The sequence below is a fragment of the Pistacia vera genome, unplaced genomic scaffold (genome assembly GCF_008641045.1).
Source record: "Pistacia vera cultivar Batoury unplaced genomic scaffold, PisVer_v2 Contig46, whole genome shotgun sequence".
NCBI classification, from domain to species: Eukaryota; Viridiplantae; Streptophyta; class Magnoliopsida; order Sapindales; family Anacardiaceae; genus Pistacia; species Pistacia vera.
The window spans coordinates 1,700,444-1,716,107 of NW_022196290.1; the positions used below are offsets into that span (position 1 = coordinate 1,700,444).

The 15,664-nt window shown below is 32.8% G+C and overlaps 1 protein-coding gene across 1 annotated transcript; it reads right to left on the reverse strand.

Annotated features, from left to right (window-relative positions):
* Positions 1-1,737: 1,737 nt before the first annotated feature.
* LOC116144935 (beta-galactosidase 1-like) lies at positions 1,738-8,331 on the reverse strand. The gene is made up of 19 exons (XM_031430364.1): positions 7,889-8,331; positions 7,653-7,748; positions 7,452-7,564; positions 7,283-7,349; positions 7,098-7,190; positions 6,800-6,943; positions 6,158-6,246; positions 5,968-6,073; positions 5,792-5,879; positions 5,190-5,308; positions 4,938-5,102; positions 4,640-4,818; positions 4,394-4,503; positions 3,992-4,101; positions 3,778-3,888; positions 3,585-3,695; positions 3,254-3,459; positions 2,808-3,144; positions 1,738-2,460 (listed from the first exon to the last, which is right to left on the reverse strand). Exons 1-19 carry the CDS (start codon positions 8,093-8,095, stop codon positions 2,350-2,352), a joined length of 2,562 nt encoding a protein of 853 aa, XP_031286224.1. The 5' UTR covers positions 8,096-8,331; the 3' UTR covers positions 1,738-2,349.
* Positions 8,332-15,664: the final 7,333 nt, after the last annotated feature.

Consider the following 15,664-nt stretch of genomic DNA (forward strand, 5'->3'; position numbering starts at 1 on the left):
TTAGCAGAATTCACATCAGTTTTTAGGGTATGGTCCATTTTGTCACTTGTATTGTTGTATTCTTTTCAATTGGAATCCAATATGGGCTGGACTAGGTTGGATGCTTCTCCCTTTTTTCTTTCTTTCCCACATGATGCCTATAGTTTTTGTTTGAATTTTGATTGGTGGTACTAAAATGAAGTGACATTTTTTTTTTCTTATAGGTAAACCCAATAATTATCTCTCTCGCAACTCGAACACAAAACTCCTAGGTATAACTAATCCCAATAGTTAAAGAGCTTGCCCTCCGGCCACGAGGAGAGAGAGGTAAATGAAGTGACAATTGACAATGTTGTCGAGTAAGTCGGATGCTTTTAGCAAGATTCCCATTACTTTTTAGGGTATGGTCTATTTTGTCACTTGTATTGTTGTATTCTTTTCAATTGGAATCCAAAATGGGTCATATTGACTTGTAAACATAACGTTGTACCATGTCATTTATCTCATTATAAATAAAGAAAGTTAGGATATGGATGTGATGATGTTATTGTATAGTCTAAATCAATACATATTTTTGGATACTATATGCATGACAACACATATGAAACATATGGTTTAACTGATCTTATTTAAACATCTAAAGTGAATATGCAACGGCGTAGTTTCACTATACCAGTATGTCGATATATGCATGTTAGATGTTTATGTCAAACAATTATCCAATGACTATTGCAATACAATAAAGATTGACTCATAATCCAATTTTACAAACTCTTTCTCACAACCCCTACGTAACAGCTCCTAATTTTTTGCTGATGAATTTCGAATTTTAAAAAATTCATCATCAAAAAACTATTGTTTTAAAATCTGGACCGAAGGGTAACCCGTTTTACTGCCCGGGTCACGGGTTAACCGGTCCAACCGGTTAGATCGATGACATCAATGACAAATTTATTTTTTTAAAATTACATATTAATCCCTTTAATTTTAATATATTACAAAAATTTCCCTCAAAAGTTTATTAGTCCCTAAAATTTTTATTTATTTCAAAAATGCCCCAAGAAAATGACTAATTAATCCCTAAACTTTTGACACATCTCCAAAACACCCCTATAAAATTACAATTAACCCTTATAATTTTGAAATATTACAAAAACCCCCTAAGACTTGAACCGGACCGAAGAAGCTGTCAGGTCTTGGTCGATCCGATTTTTAAAACAGAGCAAAAAACTGAAAACTACTACCTAACGATTGTGAGAGAGAATTTGTGAGATTGAGTTGTAAGTGTAACATTACCGGTCGCAATAACCATGATCAAAATGAAGGCGGAATTGGATAGTTTCACTACATCAACATATAATACATTAAATCAAAATCATCCAAACATTATCCTACTATGGCTCATTTATGAATTATGAATTTTCATATTATAAGCTTGTCCTTCACAGCATTATGCATAAATATATCATCACTCAATCAAACATCACAACACAAGAAGGTATGGGGGGATCATTTTTCAAGTACAAAGGAATCTATCCAAGTACCATGAAAGAAATTAGGAGTGTTGCTGCACATGCTCACCTCCATGCCAATAATGGTATTTTATTTCCCACTGGTTATTCTAAATCCTTAGAACATGCAGTGCAGATATATTTATATGCCTTTGACTCTCACCATGTGCCATGTGAGTGAAATGTGACATACTATATTCTTAAAAGAACATGAAGAGGATCATGTAAGAACTAGGAGAGTGCAAGATACACAAATCTTACTTCGTTAATGAAAGTGCTCAAAGCTGACAATATCTGTGTATTATAAAAAAATGCAAGTAACTGCATCGAACGACAGAGTGGAGGAAATGAAAGAAAACCAGAGAGAATTTGATACATTATTGCCATCTCCTAGGTACATTTTCTTACAAGAACATAACAATTGAAAAATTGCTTCCAACAACATTACAGGGAACATGAAATATAGTATAATTTTAGGAAGCCAGAGGCTTCCCATATTCTAAATCTAAAGATTGGCACATGGACTCGGTTGGATCGTCTCAATGTGCTTCGACAAATCCCCTTCCATCTCTTTCCACTTTTGGTATAACATATGCAGGGCAGCAATGAACAAGCCAATTTATATACATAAAGCTTATCCTCAATCATTTTCACAATCTATAAGGGCTTTCAACCATGTGGTGTGTTGTATATATTTGTACAACTTCACCCTGGAAGAAGCTGAATCAAATGGTTGGAGTGATCTTGGATGTGTAAACTTAGTTTACCAAAGAATACTACGCCGAAAAATGCTATATTGTAGGGTAAGAAATGGAACCTTCTTTAGTCCATTTCATTGAGTTCAAGATGCAGCAGGTAATCAGCTGCAAACAGCTTCTACTGCGAGTTGCTTCATGACATTGGGGCATGGATCTCCACCAAACATTTCAGGAGCTACGGTTACTGTGCACATGTTTTGTCCAATGCAAAGCTGCGACAATAAAGTCAAAGTCATTAAGTTAGAATCTTTGGAGAAAAATACACAAACGGTGAACATGAGGCAGAAAAGATCAGGTAGGCCTGCAGATACAACTCTGTAGACTATTGAGTATTGAAACTCATGCCTGGCACAGATTGGCAATGAGAAATTAAGCAGTAGGATTTGTCTAGCAAGGTAGACAACAATTTATGCCGAAAGGAAAAAAAAGGAACTTAAGAAACCTGTATCTCAGACTCATAAAACAAGAGGACTTTATTCAAAGCTGAGTTATTGGAATGGATAAGTTATCCGATTATAAAAATAAATGCAAGCATAAGGTAAGAAATATAAAGGCATACCCTTTGGAAAGCATCATAAGAGTGGAAAGCATGACAGCTTCCTTGACGGTAGCTTCCACAAACCCCTTCCGGTGTTCCGAAGCTTGCAAACTTTATTGATGAGATTTTCTGCCCAGGGCCACACATTAAGTGAGCTTTAGGCCTCAGGGGTTTGCTGACTTTACCAGAGGCTTTCATCTGATAGTTAACAAGGGTTGGCTGCCACTCATACATATAAGCACATACGCTGTCTATTTCTCTTCTAACCAAAGAAATTCCATTCGGATCTCCTCCCCATTCTTCAAACACAACCAACAAGTTCCCTGTTGGGTTTAGCCATGACCGAGGGACATGATACCTGAAATTATTGCCCAGTCAGTAAAGAAGAAATCAACAATTTATGAACAAACAAGACAAAATCAACTTTTCTATGAACAAAGCTCTAATGCAAAGTAGTTTTTCCTTACCATCTTTGAGAGGCATCTCCACAATTGCTTGCGCATTTCTTCTCACTATATGTTCCAGTATAACTACAATAACCACAATTACCAGATGCCTTATATGCAGGCCAGTAACGTCCAACACCCTGTCCATTTATCCACACCTGACCTTTACTCATACTACCCATATCTAAAGCTAGTGGAGAATTTCCGGCAGGAGCATTGAAGGTAGTCTGGAAAAAGGGCATAAGGATGTCAATTAGAAACTTGAAAATCTTTAGTGATTTACCTTGTATAAAACTACATTTGACCTTGTAGAATTACAAATTTCGCTTTGGGTGAGATGTAAGATACTCACTTTGTACCAAGTCAGTGGTTGCTTTCGGGTCACAAATGATCCCTGTGCCCACTCAACAGAGGAACTACCGCTGAGAGAGTGAAGACTCAGCTTTTCTCCTTCAAGGCCAACCTGATCCAGAACATGCAATTTTATGAAATATCTGGAATGTCAGAGCAATGAGAGAAGACACAGTTCAGTGTTGAAGACAAACCTTGTAGGACCATTTCTGCCATGACAAATCTCTCCTTCCCTCGTTGAGACCGTTCAGTGTAACAGGACCAAGAATGCCAGCATTCCATCTTTCAAAATGTGGACCAACATTCTGAACTCAAGGCACAAGCAGCAGCAAGAATAGTATAGTCAAATCCAAACTGTCGTGCATGTTGCTAACAGAAATAAGACTGCGTGACAAGAAAGAGACATACCGGGAGACCAACAGCAATGCTTAGAAGTGCAATTTTGTTGATTCCAGGTGTCAGTTTCACACCTTTACTATATGTTAGTTTTGGGAATTCTAGACTCCCATAGGCGGTTCCTGCCAAAAGAAAGAACATTTTAAGACGAGGAAATGAGGAATAAAGGGTAATTGAGCTAGTAACAAGCAGAACATGCCATAAGACACATGATCACCAGAAAAATGACATTTAAACTTCTATAGTATGCTTTACTAGTGTATCATAAATTCAGTCATGTTCCAATTCAGACTCATAGAATTTTACTGAATCCTGAAAGAAGAATTGACACGGTCCCAGGACAAATCCTTTAAAAGATGGCGTATCAAGAAATTGTGGGGCCAAGAACCCCATCAAACCAAAATATGCACCCACCTGATAGTTGACCATTGACAAAAACATGCAACGCATGGCCAGCTGATAAGACAGTAAGAACAGGATAATTTCCTCCCCTCAAGAATCCCTCATTCGCATCAATCTTAACGCTGTGGATGAATGATAAAATATATAAAAGATGAGAAAACCAATTATAAAATAAGAACTTTAAACACAAACATATTTAGTTATAAATGCAAGAAATAGGAAAATAATAGAAAGAGGTACTCGTTTATGGTCACTTACTCCGTCGTGTACCACAAATAGTCAGAGAGATCTCTAGTTGCATTAATCTGCTCTAACAACCCAGTCACTGTGAATGAACTGTCACCATATGAGGCTGGCTCTTCATTAAATGCTTGCCAAGAGAATCCTCCACGCATAGGAACAGGAGTCATCTTCATCTGTGAACTCTGGGCACCAACCTAGACAGAGATTTGTTGCAAATGTCAACATCTCGTTTATTGTGAAAAGTATCAATCCAAGCATGCAAGCTTTGCTAACTATAATATAGAAACCCAATTTATCAAAAGTTTTTCCTCACCCTTGCAGTATTATACACAGTGTTCTTGCAATCAGGCAGAATGCTAATAGACCAGGGAGGCAAATTGTAATGCTGATTTCCAAAAGATACTTTTGCAACAGACTTCTGATGGTAGTTAGCAAGGAATGCAGCACAAGCACCAGACTTCGATTTGAATACATGAGCCTGTATTCAGGAGTAAGGTTAATTTCCAAAACCATATTACCATTAGAAAGAGGATAAATATTACAATTTGGAAAAGAGAAGTTTGACCTCTTGATAGTTTCCAAGCGGCATCACAGATGGATTTGCAGATACTAGAGCTGGTTCACACAGCTTTATTGCTCTATGCAAATCTTTCAAATGGCCCCATTTGGGTTGCCTCAATAGTCCTGCATTGAGGATAAAAATATAGTGATTATTTACACATGCAAATGAGACAATTCAAGTATGGTTCAAAAACATATTCTGGAAGGAAAAAGACAATCCTAGACACACATTAATGCGGGAAAACAGTTAATAGTATAATAGTTTAAAAGCCTCATTAATAAGACGTCATTTATTTTTGTTATGATAACAGCAGATTTCTAGTATGATGACGGAAGGACCCACCACATAACAGGAGACCGTTTTTCGGTTAGGATATTGTAACCATTTTGACTTGTAAAATTCTTAACAAAATGATAACAAAAAAGAAACAAAGGAAAAGAAAAAGTGACCTTATGACAATCTGGCCATACATCAATCCAGAGAAGCTGGACTTGAATCATAAAATCCTATCTTAGGAAGCTAAAAGATGCATAACATGTATTTATGATTTTAGACTGCTGAAGTGGACAATTTCAGGAAACAATATATCAATCTTCCTTGCATACCATATTCATCAAGAGGAGCATCGTAGTCATAGCTAGTAGCAATGAAAGGACCACCAGCAGTCCGGCCGAAATTTGTTCCCCCATGATACTGAAATTTCAATAGCAGTAGTACTAAATTCAGTTGACTAGTCCAGGGATTTAACTACTTGGTAAAATTCAGCAATCAATTGAATTACCATGTAATAGTTAATAAAAGCTCCCCCCTTTTGTATAAACCTTGCAACTGAAAAAGCCAAGTCCTCAACTGGCCGGTGAGGAACTGCTCCTCCAAATTCAGTATACCTTCAGGGGGATTAAAAATTTAGCTGGATTATTAACCCAAAAATAACCTGTATATCAAGTAAAGATAACAGGCATGTAATTTACCAGCCAGTCCAGGCTTCAGTCCATATCTTGGGTTTATAAGCCTTGTTCGGAGAGAAGTAGTCACAGTAGAAACCATTGCAGGCGTTAATCTGTTGAAATAAAATATAAAGCTAAGTACAAACTCAAACACATAACTCAAAGCATAAGCCACAGGGAACAATAATAACAAGAGAAGACTTAAAACGTCATCGTTCCAATAGCCAAAAAGCTTAACCAATATGATTTTGAATAACCAGGTTAAACATACTTTACTTCTCTAGCATCCCAAAAGCAAGAAAGAAAAAGTATTATTATTAGGATTAACATCCACCAGTGTTGATGGAAGTTGAGACCAGTATGACTTAATTAATAGGGAGGAGACGAGGTGATGTATCTATCAATACAAATCTTCATTGGCTAAAGGAAATAAAATAAAGACAAAGTGTAACAGATATGAGTGAGAAAGAGCAAAGCCGATCCATGTGCAATGAATAATAATAATTCACTTCATCCGTGACCAGCAAAGAGACAACAAACTATAAACTAGCAACCCCACTAAGGATGAGAAAACATAGCATGAGAAATATCAACACTGTATACGTAACATACGAAGAGAAAAGTAAAAGAATTAAATAAAAGAAGAAAGAGTACAGCGATACTTACCACAGGATCAGGTGCATCATCTTGCTTGCACATAATCCATGGGACACCGGTGCCAAGACCCACAGCCATCTTAGCTGCCCATTGGGTGTAAGCACGACCAGGGGCACCGATTTCGTACTCCATGGGTCCATATTCATTTTCTATCTGTCAAAAAAAAAAAAATGATAGAGAAAGATACTTTGCTTAGTACACAACTTATGCCATCAAATAAAGAACAAGAATAAGAAAACATCCATAATTTATAAACAATAAGAAAGCTTCAAGATTAGGAAACACTTAAACATCGTTATTTAACTACCTGGGATAGGATTATCGGACCCCCCTGAGTCTCAAACAGCCTCTCAGCTTTCATCATATTGACAATCTTGGTTGTAAATCTTTGCATTTGTGCCTTCATTACAGCAATTCAGAGACCAAATTATGCACCAAATTATGAAATGAGACATAGAGGAACTGCAGGTGTAAGGATGACCAGAGCCTAACCTTAAAAGGTCCATTATCTGTTCTGAAATCAATTCCTGGAATGTATTTAAGCCAAACAGGAAAACCCCTGAAAACAAAAAGGAAAGTTTTGTTTTAAATTCCCAAAAGTTCAAAAATTGCGTTCCTTTATTTTATCTCCTTTTAAAATTGCATTAATGTAAGTATTTACCCAAAGTTCCACTCTGCACAAACATAAGGACCAATTCTGAGATGAACATGAAGGCCTGCTTGCTTCACCAGCTTAATGAACTTCACCAGATCATAATTTCCGCCAAAATAATACTGCAGCCAAAAAGAAAAGAAGTCAAGAACCATTAAAAAAACTGATAAAAATCCTTTCCAAAAGTGAAAGTGAAACTACTGTCATTACTTTGCCAGGTGAAGGCTCATGACCATTCCAAAAAACATAAGTCTGAATCACATCCAAGCCTCCATCTTTCGCTTTCTGTATAAGATCTGGCCACATCTGCAACAACACAAACACACAAAGAAAGAAAAAATTACACCAACAACCCAGATGGTAAAAAAAATCCTGAAAGGGACTTGAAAGAAAAAACTCAAGCTGAAAACTTTATGCAAACATGAAACACCCTCAAGCACATTTACCTCAGGAGAACTTCTGGGGTAGTGAATGGATCCAGAAATGAGGATTCTCCTCTTGCCATTAATGGTGATAGCCTTAGAGTCATAAGACACAGAGGCTTCAATAGCACTAAAAAGAAGGCTAGAACAACCCAACAAAAGAAGAAACACAAATGCATTACACATTGCAGGGCTCTCCTTCTTCTTCAAGAACCCCTTCATCACCACCATTGATTTTTAATGAAAATGAAATAAATGAGCCGTCTTTCTGGGTAGCCCGCAACAAAGCAATAACCTTTTTGTTTGTTATTCCTTCTCTCTTTTACACACTTTATTCTCTGCTTGTTTATGTGAAAAGAAACACAAAGCAGAGGCAACCAGCTAGCTGTTTTCTTTTACTCTCTTCTTTTGGTTTTTACTCACTCCTACTAATTATACTGGTGGACGGTTCAAAGTGTTGCCAGTGTTTTTTTTTCTGCCAAAAACCAAGTGCTTTGTAGCTGCTTTTATACATAAAAAAATGGAGGTTTTGAGATTGATTGTAGGTCCCGTTTAGCAAAATTTTGGGACCCATTTTCTTGGATTGGGCTTACGTGGATTTTCATTCATTACATATATAGTAAAAAAAAAATTATTATACATATGTTAGATATAGTAATAAATTTATAGAATTATTTGTCAGTAAAATTTATTATTTTTGAAAAACATTATCAAAAAATTAAAAAATATTTTAATATTTTAAACTCACCAATTTGGAAATTATCATTAAGATAATGCAATTTTCCATTTAAAAAAAAACCTTTGATTTATCCAAAAATATATGATCTATATCCAAAAATTGTATTTTGATTAAGAAGAATAAAAAATAATGGTTTTTATAATGGTTTTCAAAAAAGCCCATTTGAGAAAAATTTATTTTTAACCATTAGCATTTTGGTCGCTGGTAAAACTTTAGTTATCTGGATGGTTTAGACTGAGGTCTTATGTTCTGTTCAAAGTCCCACAAAGTAATCATCTATTATATTGTAATTTATCTTACCAAAGTATTCAATGGATCCCGAGAATTAACTAACTTGGACACCTAGTTAAAAAAAAAATTATAGTATTCTATTTTTCAAAAAAAAATGCTATTTATATATTTTGAAAAAAAAATAACTTTTCGGGTAATAAATTTGTCAAAAATTAATTTTTAAAAAAATAGTTTCAAAATTTAAATCTATATATATTGAATAGTATGGTAATTAGGGTTCTTAATTTTTTTTATATTTTGTTTGTGAAAATTTTCTTTAAAATTTTGATTCTTTTGTATAAATAAATTTAAATTATAATTTATGTCTTCAACTCTTAAGGTGTGTTTGGCTGTTTCATAAAAACGGGACATGTTTAAAGCGGTTCCTTCTCTTTTAAAAAACACAAAGATTCGTAACTCAATCCCGATGCGGTCGGCTCCGACATTATCGGCAATGCAAAGACAGTGCCCACAAGCCCACCACAGCGCGTATTAAGAGGATGGAAAGCAATATGGAAAGTCCAAAGAGGGAATCTTAAAGTTTTAATTGGGTAAATTTATTGGAACATTATATGAGATTAATCACTTTGGTAGATTTTTACTCGTGCACGTGAAGCCCGTGTGGTTAGTATTTATATAAATTAATGGTTAGTTTCCAGTAGATGGCATTTTATAAATGTCAACTTTTGAAAATACTGTATAATAATCAGTAAATAATTTAAAAAAAATAGTATATTACGTGTATTGCCAAGTCTTTCATAGTTGAGACATTAATAATTAAGCGAATTAGAATTATAGATACGCACTTTAGTTCAATTCTCATTTAAGATTGTAATATACCTTTTTTTCTCCGATAATTATCCAGTGCGCTAAACTGGACTGAACACATTGGTTATAAAAAAAAAGATGAACGCATTATTTTATTATCAACAGATTTTACACCGGTTCTCATAGAAAACTTTAGGATTCAAATGAAGACATAGATAAATTATCCCATTTCTTTAAATCTTTTATCTCTAAAAATTATACAATTTTTCATAAAATTAATTATTATAATTCTAATATATTGATCATTTAATATTTACATAAATATACAATGATTTTGGTTAATTAATAAGATCGTCATATCAGTTTCAATTATTATAGTATCATTGAAAAAAAAATCTATAAATTTACCCATATAAAATTAAATGAATGGTCAGCTTATGTCCACCTCGACTAATTTTAGGAGACTAACGCAATAACTCAAATTGCGGATGCTCAGATAAGGAATCGAACCGAAACTAACTAATCTTACATAAATTTAGGTGAGAAAACTTTATTAGCAATTAAGCTTATAAAATGTTGCTTCAAACTAAGATATAGTTTAAATTTAGTAATTCTTTTTTTTTATTATTATTAAATGGAAGAGAACCTACCAAAACAAAGTCCCAATGATTCCCTCATTTTGGACCTAACAATTTAATGCTCGATTATGAATTAACTTTTGGCCAATCTATTGCCATGGCTTTAATCCACTCAATCCCCATAAAAAGGTGAAAACCATGAAAGCGAGATAGCCTTCAAACAAACAAATATTACCCTACTAATTTCCTTTGTGGTTAGTTCAAGTACTTAACTTATGGCTTAAGAAAAGAAAACATATTGGAAGTGCTTTTTCAAAGTGTCAAAAGCACTTTCATGCAACAATTTATAAATCTGTTTAATTTACTTTGTGCATATGGCAGTTGGGATTATATTTTAGTGCATAATCTTCTTTGTTCGATCATTTTTCTTGTATCCAATTACATGTAAACAAATTAATATTTAAATGCGAAAAAGCCAAAGTCACTAACGACATTTGGTCAGCGCGTTAAAAATTTTAAAACCTATACGACGGTGAAGAACATAAATATTTGATATTTTTACAAAAAAAAAAGGGTTTAAGTAATATAAGAGGTTCGATAATAATCTTTATTGTGCAGTAAATCCTGAAGCATGAATTCACTCACATTCATTATTTTACATTAACTTTATTTACAAATTTGTAATTATAACATCATATAAGCTTACTTTTTACTCAGATTAGGGATCTGATTATTATTAATACTTTGTAAGTCATGTTTGTGCTAGAGAAAATACAAATTAATACATAATGGATGTAAGATTTGCATTAACATCTGAACTATTTCAAAAATCATTCCTTGTGCCTTGTTCAATTTTCTCATACATTCATCGATCCAACATCGATATCATAGGTTTTATCAAATTTCTATTTAGATTCCACCACAAATCCTACGTATTTCTCGTTGGTACAAATCATAACATCAAATCTTAAGAGTTTTAATAATTGTAAAAAGTATAATATTTTCTACAACCTGAGCATATTTAAACTAATATTTAAATGTAAAGACCTATCACTTATAAAAACATAAATATTGATTTTTTACGAAAAGGGTTTTAATATTATATAGTATTTTTTATAACCGTGAGTCTATTTATTATCAATCGTATTGACGTCAATATATATATATATATATATATATATTATATATTATATATATATATGATTATCAAGTTAAAAACTTAGATTTAATGTGAACAAACTAAGATCTTTCATATCACCTTCGCCATCAAAATTTCAAGATTGAAATAATGTAATGGATAATTGTTGTTGCCAACTAATGAGCAATAAGAGAGAAAATGAAGGGCCTTTCATTTTCAGGAATCAAGAAGAAATAGATGGTTTACTTGCCGGAGGAGAAAGAGATTTAAAAACTTTTTAAAAAAGTGCTTTTTTATATGGTGTTTTTGTTGGCATTTCTGTTGAAAGTCCTTTAAATAGCAATCAAAATTATATAATAATAAAAAAATTGGATTTGCATTTGCATGCACTCCACCACCCCAACCCCCATGCATTATTACAAACACCTAACTCCCCCAATATTATATTTTCTTAATAATTAATATTCTTTATTACGGTCTGTCTCTGTGTGCAACGTTCGTATTTTATTAATTCAAACATTATTAATTATATAGTAAACAATTTAAACCATTGGTTAACACTAAAAGGCAAAAAATTACTCAGTATAATCACACAGGGTGACCTAAGGTAAAAGAGTAAAAGAGGATCTCACATAGTATCCTAAGTTTGAGTTCCCTTGATGATAAAACAGCAAGAGTAGAATTAACATATCTCTCGAGTTCAGTTTTCACTACTACTAATATAGAGACCACTACTCTTACCTAACTGCAGGGCGGATCCAGCCCACTTTGGCCACCTTAATTTTTTTTAAATATTATATATTAATTTTTGGATTTTACCCATCCTAAATATTATATGTAATTGTTTTTACTTTGGCCCACCCAAAAAAAAATTTCTGGATCCGCCACTACCTAACGGTAGTTTCAGGGTTCTAAAAAGATTAGTTAAAGTATATATAAGTTGACTCGGACACCCCAATTATTTAAAAAAAAAAAAAAAACTCAGCATTTTTACTAGATGTGTATGATTTGCATAATATTAAGAAAAGGGTTTGTTCCATGTTTGATTTTAGGTTTCGTTAATGAATTGCATAAATTTATTTAAAAGATTTAAGATATAAAATTATCCAATGGAGCATAAAATAAAAAAAAAATGCATGAACAAAGCTAAGACCCAAGTGTCAAACATGTTAGTGAAGAAGAGAATCAAGAATTATAAAATTAATTAAATAAATAATAGTAAGATTTAACGCGGTTTTGAAATAAAAAATAATCAAATAAAAACTATAGTTTAATGTTCATTATTGAGGTGGGCATGTAGATTGATAGAGTTTAATATAAAAATTAGCAGATGGGGCAATTGAAGATCTTATAGATAATATATTATTTTAAAATAAAACAAAAATTATGTACTCTTAAAAGGTGATTAAGAAAAGATATAGAGAGAGAAAAGCAGGAATGATAGAAGTGATTTTAAAAAAGTGATTTTTAGAAAGTGGATAAAGAATACAAATCCTGCAAGGGAGAACTTATATTTATATATATGTATATATGTTGTTATTATTGCTTTTGTGATTTAACACAAATACTTTGATATATCAAGCCCTCTACGTGGCAAGTTTACTTAACTTTTTACCATATAAAATATGACTAAATTATTTTTTTGGGTTTTCCTTTTCCTTTTCAAAAATGGGTTTTATTAGTTTAAAATAAAGAATTTATGTAGTATACATTAACAGATAAAAAGGAAATTTGTTAGTTAACAACATTTTTTTTCTTTTTTTTTAAACAGTGTGTTCGGACTAACTTTTGCGTATTTCAACTAATCTCTTAAAAGCTAATAGAATTCAAAGTTGAGACTGTGCACCCTTAATCACACATTTCAACGCTCGTCCTACCATTTCAGCTTACCAGAAGATGGAATCTTTTTAAAATTCCGAATGTATTCCTACAAATAATTTTTATTGAATAACACAATTTCAGTCAAATTTCTTACATCAAGACAAGGAATCTAAAAAAAAAAAAAAAATTATATTTAGTGTAAAACTGTTGACAAATTTCTACTAAACAAAACACAATGGGGGTATATTCATATTTAACTATGTTATTTTATTAAATTTTGAAAAAAAAAAAAAAAAGCAAAAAGTGGATATTTCCATTTGCAAAATTGCCAAACACACCATTAAAGAGAATAGCTTATTTTATCTCTAAATTTAAGGCTTTAATTGGCTCCGGGTTGCGTGAAGATTGAAACAGTGAAAACAACGACAACATGTTTTCAAGTTTTTTTTTTGAATTTTGGAATCATCGGCAACAACAAACTACACAAAACCGACCTTGTGAAATCATCTTGTTTTTACTTCCACGCGCCTCCATTTAACATTAATTCCATTAAATTAAAGAGTAAATAACTTTTTCCACTCTAATAATATCATTTTATTATCCAAGTTTATATTATGTTTTCGATTTTAGCATCATTGTAACCAGTGACGGATCCAAAAAATTTTTTCAGGGTGGGCCAAAATCCAAAAATTATATATATTAATATGGCTGGATCCGCCCCTAGTTTTAACCCAACAACACCACCATTCTCTTCCTCTATCCTCACTCACTAAAACCCCTCAAACTCTCCTCCCATCGACCCCGCTAATTGTCGACAATCGAGTGATTAGGGTTTGCACAGTCGCGTCTCTCAAGTCAAATTCTGATCAATCCTAACTACCAAAATCCAACATTTCACTACCATAAGATTTATCGGCCTCCCTTATTCAAAAGCCCTAATAACTTGAACGGAGTTTATTCTCTGTTCGTCGTCGAAATATAAATTTGGATAGTATAATGATATTTTAAAAGTCAGTGGATGAGAAAGTGTCATTAAGCTATTATTTGGGTGGGGAAAGTTGTTTACTCTTAAATTAAATTCAAAATCTTATTAATTTTGAATTATATTATTACTTAATAAAGAGTATTTAACAATTTTGAGTTATTAATATTTTTTTAAAAAATAATAAAATCAATTTCTTTTTATTCACGGTAGATAGTAGTTCACGAGGTGTTAAAAGCGCGTGAGATGAATGGCAGTCAAAGACAGTGCGCTGTCGTTTCACGTGAAGGATTTGGTTGATTGAAAGCAAAAGAGAAGGAGTGGCGCAGTAATTCTGCGGCGCAAGTGGACGTGTGTGTAGTTTATTTATTTAAAATGGGACAAGTGGAAGTATCGCATTCAAAAAACATTTTGATTACCCATGTGCATTCCATTAACCACTTCACTTCTATGGCTAGTAAATGTCACCTTATCACCATTATCATAGGTCTAGATTTTTTTAATACATTTTTTTTTTTATAATTTATAAAATAAATCTTTCAAATGTTTATCATGTGAATTAAAGATTAACAATTATATATTAACTTACCAAATATTATTGACTATTCGCTAATTTACTAAAATATAAAAAAATTAAATTCATTATTTGTTAAACCCGTGATTCAAGCTGTTAGAAGCTTTACTTTAAAACCCAGGCCGGACCGGTCGGACCAGGTAGTCTCTCCAGTCCAGTTCACGTTCTAGAGGGTTTTTTTTCTATTTTTTAAACTTGTAGGGACTACATTGTAATTTTTAGGGGTGTTTTTGTAATATTTCAAAAACTTTAGGGACTAACGGTTATTTGGGAATTTTTGAAATAAATTAAAATTTTATGGCCTAATTTCCATTTTAAGGGTATTTTTGTAATATACTAAAATCGAAGAGACTAATTCACAATTTTTTAAAAGATATTTTTATTACTGATGTCATCGGTCCAATCGATTAAACCAATTGACCCGTGACCGAATACCTTACTGAGTCTCACAATAGGCGGGTTTTAAAACAATGGTTATAAGTTGTATTTGTCTTACATTGTCAATTTAGACCTTGATTATGCACACCAAACGTATGCTTAAAAGTTGTATTTGTTTCACATCGCTAATTTAGTAGACTGTAATGTGTGTGTTGTGTATATATATATGATTATCAAGTTAACAAACTTAGATTTAATGTGAACAAACTAAGATCTTTCATATCACCTTCGCCATCAAAAATTTCAAGATTGAAATAATGTAATGGATAATTGTTGTTGCCAACTAATGAGCAATAAGAGAGAAAATGAAGGAGCCTTTCATTTTCAGGAATCAAAAAGAAATAGATGGTTTACTTGCCGGGAGGAGAAAGAGATTTAAAAAACTTTTTAAAAAAGTGCTTTTTTATATTGTGTTTTTGTTGGCATTTCTGTTGAAAGTCCTTTAAATTAAGCAATCAAAATTATATAATAAATAAAAAAATTGGATTTGCA

Excerpts from the sequence above, each read along its gene's own strand:
- LOC116144935 (XM_031430364.1), bottom strand. The coding sequence starts at position 8,095 with ATGGTGGTGATGAAGGGGTTCTTGAAGAAGAAGGAGAGCCCTGCAATG. Across the intron at positions 7,749-7,888 it reads ACCCCAGAAGTTCTCCTGAG|ATGTGGCCAGATCTTATACA; the intron begins GTAAATGTGCTT and ends GTGTTGTTGCAG. Across the intron at positions 3,696-3,777 it reads GGCAGAAATGGTCCTACAAG|GTTGGCCTTGAAGGAGAAAA; the intron begins GTTTGTCTTCAA and ends GTTCTGGATCAG.